At 42.4% G+C, this 10,554-nt stretch overlaps 1 protein-coding gene across 4 annotated transcripts; it reads left to right on the top strand.

The window, feature by feature from the left end:
* Positions 1 to 626: 626 nt before the first annotated feature.
* On the top strand, positions 627 to 10,254 carry rbm25a (RNA binding motif protein 25a). Of its 4 annotated transcripts, none has more exons than XM_034575634.1 (18): positions 627 to 812; positions 1,150 to 1,274; positions 1,672 to 1,760; positions 1,876 to 2,043; positions 2,312 to 2,369; positions 2,650 to 2,810; positions 2,914 to 3,105; positions 3,218 to 3,301; positions 6,857 to 7,125; positions 7,558 to 7,669; positions 7,762 to 7,851; positions 7,990 to 8,063; positions 8,150 to 8,300; positions 8,409 to 8,829; positions 8,931 to 9,235; positions 9,364 to 9,462; positions 9,636 to 9,683; positions 9,793 to 10,254. In XM_034575634.1, exons 2-18 carry the CDS (start codon positions 1,169 to 1,171, stop codon positions 9,883 to 9,885), a joined length of 2,520 nt encoding a protein of 839 aa, XP_034431525.1. In that variant the 5' UTR covers positions 627 to 812; positions 1,150 to 1,168; the 3' UTR covers positions 9,886 to 10,254. The 4 variants fall into 4 exon arrangements, with proteins under 4 accessions (XP_034431525.1, XP_034431529.1, XP_034431527.1 ...); XM_034575638.1 differs by having other exon boundaries at positions 628 to 812; positions 1,672 to 1,721; positions 3,221 to 3,301; XM_034575636.1 differs by having other exon boundaries at positions 628 to 812; positions 1,672 to 1,721.
* Positions 10,255 to 10,554: the final 300 nt, after the last annotated feature.

Raw genomic sequence — 10,554 nt, 5'->3', positions numbered from 1 at the left:
TAAAAACTCAAAAGGTGTTTAATTTGTCCAGTCTGGGCTACTGTAAAAAACATGCTGACCTCCGTAGGGAGGAGCCCCTCCTGATTAATATAAAGGGCCCATTCTAGTGTAAAGAAAACAACAGTTTGAAAAATTTAGATGAAACACACAAGTGAAAACATCACTAGGATTATTTTATCTATTCAATTTCTGCCAATAGATCCCTTTCACTCAAATCTTACACACCGAACCTTTAAATAAGTTTAGATAAGACTCAATCAATCCCGAAGGAAATGCTTGTGCCATCTTGCTCCAAGATTACAGTATCAACCATATATAATAGAATAGACTACAGTGAATACAGCAATATAGTATTAAATCTAACAATGGAAGTGAAATAAAAAAGTGTCAAGTATAAAGTGTATTGCAAATGAAAGAAAAGCATATATAGGAATTACAGAGTAATGCAGAACCAGTGCCTGAACTTAATGCAATGCAATAAACCAAGTTCAAGATAAATCACTGCAGTATTAACAGTTTAATTAGAAAACAAACAGAAAAGAGGAGCTGAAGGAGTTGTTTTCTAGCCTGAGAGACAGAACTCAGGGCAACAAACCAGCCCACTGGGCCGCTCCGCTCTCCCAGGATGCATTGCGCGCAGCAGGTCCCAGTTATTAGTGTTAGCTGCAGCTGAACCGCGCCGGTCACTGTTATCGCGCTAATCTCCAGCGGCGTGTCTCCCCCGGTTCCCCCCGGTTCATGGGCTTTTATCCGGACGACACTTGCTTTTGTCAACGTCTGCTTTTTTTTTTACCTTGACGCTCCACGGGCGGGTGAGTAACATCCGCGTGTGACCGCTGCGGCTAAACGTGAGCGAGCCAAGGCCACGGAGAAGCGTTAGCTCCCCTCCGAAGCTAGCGGGCTAGTTAACGTTAAAAACCCCTGCGCGTGTGTAACGTCTCGTGCAGGTTCCCCCCCCCCCCCCCCCCCACCACCTGGGTAGTGTTGTGGTTTATCAGTGGGTTTGCGTGGCGGATTGTTGATATTGTAACGCTGCGCTGAGTTTCACGTGACCTAGCTTCACCCTGAGATGATGTCGCGCTGCTGCTGCTCCTGTGCTCATCATCCTTTCTCTCTCTCTCCCTCTTCTTCTTCTTCTTCTTCTTCCAGTTACCCGTTCATCTGAAGGATGTCGTACCCTCCTCCCCTCAACCGCCAGCAGATCGGCCTCCCCCAGCTGCCCCCGAGGCTCCCCCCTCCACAGTATGCGGGCTTTGCCCCAGGTGTCCCCCCAGGTACACAACACAGCCGTGGGGTCGGGAGTCTGAGTCCTTTAGGGGGGGGGGGGGGGGGGTTGTCCAATGTAAACAGTCGTTGGGCATTTTGGGTTTGATGACATTTGCAACAGTTGTTTGACAGTGAAGGTGCAGAGGACAGGGGGACATTGTTCTGTGACAGCGGGACTCACAGGGAACAAGAAACCAGTTAGAATAAATCTTTAAAAGAACCGTAAAGACAGAAACAAGTTGAAGTAGAGAAATATAGTGAAATCCCTGCAAATGAAACATGAATGAAACATTAAACTCCTCAAGGGCTCAGAATTCATTTGGGGAAATCTCACACAGCTTCATATTATTGTCTGTGTTTGTGTGTATTTGTATACTTTAATATTTGAGTGTTTCTGTTTTTCAGGTACCCCCATGATCCCACTACATATGGGTCTAGTGGCCCAAGCCCCCACAGTGAGTTGGAAACAGGTCTTCCTACCTACTGCATACAAAGTGACGCGTCATCCATTTAATCCATACTCTTGATACACGTTAAGACTTTAACCAAGTCTCATCCATTTGTTTTTTGGAAAGTTTGAAGGCACTAAATTGCGTCTCTATTCTGCAGGTTCTGCTCCCGACCTCAGTGGCTGTAGCACAGAAGCCGATGCTTCCGAAGAAGGAGTCTGGCCTCAGAATGAAGGATATAGACGACGGCAGTGGCCCCACCACCACTGTGTTTGTAGGAAACATCTCTGAAAAGGCATCGGACATGTTGGTCAGACAGCTTCTAGCGGTGGGTGGATCTCTCCCTCTGCTTATTCTGCATGTACTGAAATGAAAAAGAACAGGCAGCTTTAGGAAATTGGGAAAATAAAGAGCTACAGGTGATGAATTCAAACCTAATCTCTCATCTCAGGTAACCACTGACATACCTTAGAGCTATTGTAACAGGGAAACCTTTCTGCTATCTTTCTTATCTGTGATTTACTAATCATTGATGGTTGACATCTGTAATGCTAGATTTAATGATTTAGTTTTTCTCTCCTTTTTTTTTTATATAGAAATGTGGTATTGTCCTGAGCTGGAAAAGGGTCCAAGGCGCCTCTGGGAAACTTCAAGGTAACTACACAAAAAACATTCTCAGAGTAAATTTGCTTTATGTAAATGCAGTTAATCTGGAGATCTTTGAGACTGGACTTTTTATTCAATTGAATGAATTTAGATGTTTGTGTTTTTTGTCAACGATAAAAAGGACTAGACGTAGAGAATATCAAACTGTTAACACATTTTGAAATATATAAAATCTAATTAAATGCAAAAACTGTTTTTATGTTGTACGTAGGTAAAATATTTTGTCATTAACATCTGTGGAACTGTTGTTCTCCTCAACTCCTTGAAGCTTTTGGGTTCTGTGAGTATAAGGAGCCTGAATCCACGCTGCGAGCCCTCAGACTTCTGCATGAGCTGCTCTTAGGTGATAAGAAGCTGTTGGTCAAGGTCGATGCCAAAACCAAGTCCCAGCTAGATGAGTGGAAAGCTAAGAAGAGGAGTTCCAATGGGGTATGCAGTTCACCTGTTGAGTTAAGGATGAATGGTACTTTTGTTCAAATGGGTTTGTAAGTTTGATTCTCCCATTTTTTTTCTTCCTGGATTTAACATAAAGGGAGCCAGTGTTGGGTCAAAGAACGACGAAGACGAGGAGGAGCTTCTTGATGAAGAAACCCTGCGGCGGGATCAGGTTGTGAAGGGGGCAATAGACGTCCTCATCCGAGAGTATGCAAGTGAACTCAATGCTCCCTCGCAGGATCCTGACAGTCAACCTCGCAACAAGAAGCGGAAAGAGAAGAAAGAGGAGGTAGAGATGCACATGAACACAAAGACTGGTGCAACATTCTCTTGTGCTGTGATTTGTAGGAACTGTTGGGTACTTAGTGTTTGTTTCCTGTCTTTCCCCTTCTTTGTGTAAGGAGGATATCAATGCCATGGAGATGGAGGATGACAAGAGAGATCTGATATCCAGAGAGATCAGCAAATTCCGGGACACACACAAGGTAATGTATCAAACTGCTGTTATTCATCTGTAATGTAGGATTTGGAGGAGAAATCCACAGTTTAATTAGAAATTCCTCAACAGAAAATGAAAATGAAGATGCAATGTGTATATATACATTTATTTTTATGGAGATAGTTGCTTTTATATTTAGTTATTGAAATTGAATCGTTAAAGGAATAGATGATAGTTGATGTCAAAATATGTTGTCAATTATTTTATATGATCTTAAGGTTTAAAGTGTTGAGGTACATCAGTCGCTCAGGTGACTTTATAGTATTTTTTGTAATATTTTCAATTTGGAGAAGAGTTCTTATTGGTGTTTAAAAACTGATCTGAGACTAAACGCTTTAGCTCTGCATAAGCTAAATTCATCACACAGAGTGCATGGATACAATGTTAAATTCCATCTTAAGCTAATCTATTGATTAAACCCCACCAATATGGTAGAATTCATTTGATGACTAGAGCAAGATGAATCTCAGAATCTCAGCTTTGGAAAAAGTTGCGAGGATAGGATGTAAGTATGAGCCTTCCTTTATTCTTTACTCATGCTGGGCGCTCCCTTCTGGAGGGTTTGCAGAGGGGCAACTGGCTCTTAATTCACTTACATTATTAAAATTTCGGAAGTGTTTGCATTTACAAAACCGAAAATGGATTTGACTCAATGAAGAAGCTGGAATAAAAGCACCATTAAATCCGTGTGAGTGCGGGCAGCTCAGTGAACCCCTGCAGGTCCTCAGATGGTGAATGATGTGTTTAAAGAACACACACAGACTGAATGAGCCTAACCACTGCAGTAGTTTGAACTGCAGCCTGTAGTTTACCTAAAGTAGGGAGCGCCTCTCCACAGCACTCTGCGGTCTGAAGACTAACTAGGTAAGTCTTCATGTGTTTGTTTACTTCCTCTTGAGTTTCTTTAATTTTTCTTCTTTCTTCTCTTCTGTGACTTCTTGGTAACTCCACTCCCACCCCTTAGTTTAACAATTAGAGAAAAAGGAAAAAATAATGAATTAGTTTGAATAGAAAGGACAAAGCTGCATGTTTCTTTTATCTCCTACACAGGGTCAGACAAATTAATGCACTCATGGAACATGGGCACGGATTTTACCTCTGAGCTCGGGACATGATCCCACTTTTAAACACTGCTACAGAGGGGGATTGTATTAGGATCAACATTTATAGCTGCTGGATAAAACAAACGTCATCTGGTCTTCTGTGAACCAACAACATTAATATAATAAATCCAAAGGGGCAACATAAAAACCATGAGAGCAGACAACAACACACCACTGACAATAATGGAAATGGAAAGATGTGCGTATGAAGATATCAAGGTAATGATGTATGGTATTTCACTATAAACTTATCACAGGTGGTATTTTGACAGATACTTCTAATTGGTGTTCAACTTGATATATTTACTTAAATACAAGATTAGTGAATAAATCAGCCATTTCTTTCACAATGGAAAATTTGAACAAGAGGTAAGTTTGCAACACTAAACAATACGAGCCAGAAAAATAAACCAAAAAGCTCATGTGATTATCCATTTGTGTTAAATACTTTCTCTGGATGAAAACCTGTTAATTTGACTCCAGCCCCCGTAGCCTAATTACACTGTAGATCATAGCTCATGCACAACAGGGAGTTCAGACCTCTTTCATCCTTTCCTCTTTTTTTATTTTTATCACTTGACAGCATTCAGACCCACATTTCCAACAGTGTTCTCTGAAAATTGTGAACCAGTCGAGCTACTGGCTGGTTCGACTGTTTGAACTGTGGGTCTGACTCTGTTGAGGGTTTCTTACATTATTTATTGGGTTGGAGAAGCCAAAGAGACACCAGAAGACAACCTGCAGGTAAGACTGCTTCAATAATTTCCTTGTGGCACAATGGAATACAGTTTCTGATCTGAAGTTTTTCCAGATGTCATTTGTGTGATTGAACTGTAATTAGATCAACTGCCTCATCGGTATCATGTGGACATTTATCATGGTTCTGTCTTTACACTTGACCTGCTTTTCCCTCCCACATGTAGCCTGTAGGATGTGTAGGGGCAGAGAAGTGCTGAAACCGTAGTTCATCACCTGTAAGTTGCACGCCAGTAGCTCTGAAACGGTCTGTAGAACACGCCATCATTTTTCTGTCAGCTAGTCAGAATGTGGACATTTGGTTTAGAGTTTATTCAGACTGAGTCTGAGCAGGTGCAGAGAATTTCTCAGGTGTTGTGAAATGTTCCAGATAGTCTACTAGTCTAGTTTGGTCCTGAGGAGTTGCTCAAGGTAGCTGCAGTATCACAACTACAACTTTTTAAAATTACTCTGCTGTATATCATCAAACCACAGTGCTGCAGGGGAGCACTTGCACCGCAGTCTGTCACTGCTTCCGTGCATCTCTGATTACCGGGTAAAAAAAACACATGGGAGCTGGTTATGTAATTCACTTAGTTGGGCCATTTGCCGTGTTAAGCCAAGGCTGGTTTCAATCCACTTGGCACATAAAGGGATAAGCCCAAACCAAATCACTATATAAAAGTGATCTTAAGTTTAAATTTAGTTACTTAGTGAACCTGACCTAATGGTTCAAAGCTTTCTTAACACTTAAGTACTTTATTATCATGAGCATGTTTAAAGTGTGAGAAGCAGCAATTCAAATTTAAAATCCTTTAACTTAAGGAATTACATAACGCTTACTGCAAAGAGCATTAATTTAATGTGTTAATGCAGCACATTTATATACATAATACAGTATGAAGTAGTCAGTACCACTTATTTCTATGGTGATGCTGCATATGATGATATAACATAACTACATCATGTCAGAGTTATGCATTTTAATGTACAGTATCTCCTGCACCAGGTCAGATCCATCGCTTTGAGTGCACATTGATTTGGAAAAAGGGCGGATGTGCGCTAGACTCATACGTATTTGCCCACAGCTGGATTTTTATTGGACTGGCCTCTTGTTACATCAGAGCATAATCTTAGATCACCATAGAACAGATAGTAACTGCAGGGGACAAGTTGACCTGTTACATATGTGAAAATCATTCAGTATTAGTCTATGGGTTAAAGGCCAATATTGAATTCTGGAGCCATTTCCAGTTATGATCTTTCTATTACACTTTGATGTAACAAAAATACAACAAAGTTTAAAAAGTGCTGAAAAGTTTCCAGGTCTTAACTTCCGCCCCCTTTGCAACCCGTCGTATCAACAGTTACTTTAATTGTTTTGGTGTCTTTTCACTTATGAACTGCAATGTATGGTTTTACACACGTATGTCCTGAATTGATCAGTATCTACATTAAACCTGCTCAAGCAGTGGATTACTCTTCCAGGAGGAAACGTCAGGGCTAAGAGGACTTCCTCACACGCAGCAGCCAGCCTCTCCAAGGCAATGAGTCATGGCAGTATGTGAGCATGTCTGGCCCCGGGAGTTTAAAACTACTTCTCATTATTATGTGCTGTTCACTTGTATTCAAGGATGCTGGTCTTGTTATTGTTTTGAATCAAGTGACACGTTCTCCTCTTTCTTCCTGTCGGGCTCCTGCAGAAACTGGAGGAGGAAAAAGGAAAGAAAGAGAAGGAGCGACTGGAGATCGAGAGGGAAAGGAGAGAGAGGGACAAAGAGCGGGAGCGCGAGAGGGAGCGCCGTGACCGCGAAAAAGAGAAGGAAAGGGAGAGAGAGAGGGACAAGGAGCGGGAAAGAGACAGAGATCGGGAGCGGGAGAGAGATCGCGAACGGGAGAGGACGAAGGAGCGAGAGCGGGAGAGGGAGAGGGACAGGAGTCGAGACGTCAGTGAAGACCGCAGCAGGTCGAGGTCAGTGAGAGGCCAGCGATGACACACTTGATGCTCAGCTGCTGTCATCAAGCATGAATCACTATGACACCATTCTGTCTCGTCTTTGAGAAGGGCTGTGATTACAAGTCAAAATATTTAGTTAAAAAACAGTCACAACAGTCAGATTCTGATATTTTGAAGGATGATGCATCTTTCGCAGGCAGCAGTAGTGTTTTATATCAGTAGCCAGATAATCAGATTGTATTCAGTAGTTCTCAGCTCTGATTTGGTTTCCGATTTAAAATAATATAACTTCACCACTGTTCTAAAACGCTGTTCTGCTTTGCACCACATAAAGGCCAAAGGCATTAATGGAAATTTTGTGGTCATTCTTTCTATTTTTCCCTGTCATTTGAACTCATATTTTATGATATTGCAACCAGTCAAACTGCAATAATGTGTCTTTCATAGAGAGAGGGCGAGAGACGATAAAAAACGAGACAGAGAGGATGATGAGGAGGACGTGTACGAACGGAGGAGACTTGAGAGGAGGCTTCGAGACAAGGAGGCAGCTTACCAAGAAGTATGGAGATAAAACTCTTCTAATTTTGACCTTTTGAATCAATTTAATGAATGTCTGACTTTGTTGAATGATTTTTCTCTGTCCTCTTAAAGCGCCTTAAAAACTGGGAGATCCGTGAGAGGAAGAAATCTCGTGACTACAGCAAAGAAACGGAGAGGGAGGACGAGAGGCGCCGGGAAATGGTAAACGTAAATATATAACACACCAGATTTAAATATTAGCAAATAGTTTTTCAGATCTCCACAGTTTATAATATCAGATATCTGAGAGTTACGTGCACGATTTATATATTTGCTTTTATACTACTTGTTTAAAATCAGATGAAAGAAGCCAAAAGACTGAAAGAATTCCTTGAGGATTACGACGACGACAGAGACGACCCAAAATACTACAGGTAACCCTCTATCTGCACATACAGGGGGGTGGGGCACTCTGTTTTGCTCTTCAGGTCACTTCACATGTTGTAATTCTCATTTTCAGAGGCAGTGCTTTGCAGAAGCGACTTCGTGACCGAGAAAAGGAGTCAGAGTTGGACGAGCGAGACCGGAAGAGGGAGAAGGAGGAGCATGAGGAGATCAGACAGCGACTTCTTGCAGAGGGTCACCCTGACCCTGATGCTGAGCTGCAGAGGGTGAGTCTGACTTACTGCACCAATCATTGAACTACCAACAGTCCCACATGAGTTCCTGACCCATACAAGAGACTGAAGTCCGGTCTTTTGTGATGTGTTTTTGTGTAGATGGAGGAAGAGGCAGAACGCAGACGACAGCCCCCTCTGAAACTGGAACCTGAGGAGGAGGTGATCCAGGAGAAGGTTCATAGAGACCGAGACCGTGAACGGGAAAAGAGAGGGTCAGGAAGGCCCGTGGAGCCGCCGCCGCCGCCTCGACCCCCTCCGCAGCATTCGGACGACGATGTGGAGGAAGGGGAGGAGGAGGACTACCACGACGGAGAGGACTCACAAGAAGCCAAGCCGCAACTCAAACCCATAATGCGACCAATCAGTACTGCTCCCTCAGTGTCCTCCGCCAGTGGGAATGCGACCCCTAACACGCCTGGTAACGAATCTCCCTGCGGAATTATCATTCCTGGTGAGAACTCGCCTGAGGTCCAGCCTCCAGAGGAACATCGGCCCAAGATCAATGTCAGTCTCAAGCTGGGTGAGTGCAGAAGCAAATGTGGGACACAAGAGGGTCTATTTCTTTAGCTTTACCGCTTTGTGCCAGAATAAACTGACCTTGTTCCCGTTTCTCTTTTCCAGGGGCCACCAACAGTCCCAGCCAGCCCAACGTAGGAAAGCGAAAGAAACTGGCCACTGTGGAAAGTGTTTTCAACAAGTTTGATGAGGAGGAGGCTGACGAGCAGCCTCGCAAGAGGAAACTGGTTCCACTGGACTATGGTGATGACGAAAAGAGTCTGGGGGTGGACGGGGCCGAATTACCAGGGGCCAAAGGCAACATCAACACAGAAGAGAAACGCAAGCACATAAAGAGCCTTATTGAGAAGATCCCCACAGCCAGACCTGAGCTGTTCTCCTACCCTCTGGACTGGACTATGGTTGACTCGGTAATAAGCTCGGACATTTTAGATTTCAGGCTGTTTTATTAACTTAAATGTTGAGTGAAGTAAGTAAATATTCTAACCTGTGATAACTGAATGTTAAACCATTGGGTGTTTTGATTGTTCCTCTGCAGACTCTGATGGATCGTCGCATTAAGCCATGGATTAATAAGAAGATTATTGAATACATTGGCGAGGAGGAAGCCACTCTCGTTGATTTTGTCTGTTCAAAGGTTGGTGATGATTGTGAAACTCTGAACTGAAAACTTGAATAACTTTATCAGGAAAACTACTTTCAAGTTTCCGACTGTATTCAAATTTTTTATTTTACTTAAAGGAGACATATGATGCCTTTTCAGGGTTTTTTTCTCACTGTAATCGAACGTCATTTTCCTTCTCTTCCCAGGTGATGGCTCACAGCACCCCTCAGGGTATTCTTGATGATGTTGCTATGGTAAGTTCAAATTGGTTCTGGATCCCAAACCTAAGCCTCCATGTCCCAAAAAGGATTCATTGCATAGATTTATTGAGCAGTGAATATTAATGATCTGTTCTGTGTTTAGGTTCTCGATGAAGAAGCAGAAGTTTTCATAGTAAAGATGTGGAGGCTGTTGATTTATGAAACAGAAGCCAAGAAGATCGGACTCGCGAAATAAAGACCAGGTCACTTGGACTGATTTCCTCAGCTCACAGCTCTGCCACCTGCAGTTTTCTGGTCCAGTCTGTAAACATGCGCCCATGCACCCCACCATTCCTTCAGCAAGGAGCTGCTGCCGTGTGTATGCGTGTGTGTGTGTGTGTGTGTGCGCGCGTGTGTGTTTGGGGAAAGTCTGGGCTGCAAACAACACTCTGCATGATAAAACCTAGGTTTTATATTTCCCCCTTCGTTGAGGCAGAAAACAGTTTCATGTCACCCGTCTGTTCTGCAATAATTTGGACACATTCAGCTTTGATTTATTGTCGTCATGTTGAGGCACTGCTCCGTTGTGTGAACTAATAAATATGCTTTTTTTTTTTAAACAAAATGTCTGGTTTTCTTTAGGTATCTTAACAACCTTTTTTCACCTAATTTGCCTGGATTTAAAAAACATAATGCTTGATAAACAGGTTTTATATATGCTAGATGGACGGATACTTTAATGATCCTGAGGCAAATGAATGAGGAGGAAATAATGTATATAATATCTCCCCTTATTGTTTTTGTGTTATAGGTGATTTAAGTTGATTTAATAGGTGATTTAAGTTTAATCACAAAATGATCAGACTTCTATTACAACATTAATGGGGAGTTATATTAATATTATAAATCTGTTTTACACACGTGG

Source organism: Hippoglossus hippoglossus, chromosome 22 (assembly GCF_009819705.1).
Source record: "Hippoglossus hippoglossus isolate fHipHip1 chromosome 22, fHipHip1.pri, whole genome shotgun sequence".
Classification (NCBI taxonomy): domain Eukaryota; kingdom Metazoa; phylum Chordata; class Actinopteri; order Pleuronectiformes; family Pleuronectidae; genus Hippoglossus; species Hippoglossus hippoglossus.
The sequence above is the reverse complement of the archived record's forward strand: the minus strand, read 5'-3'. Positions and strand labels throughout refer to the sequence as shown.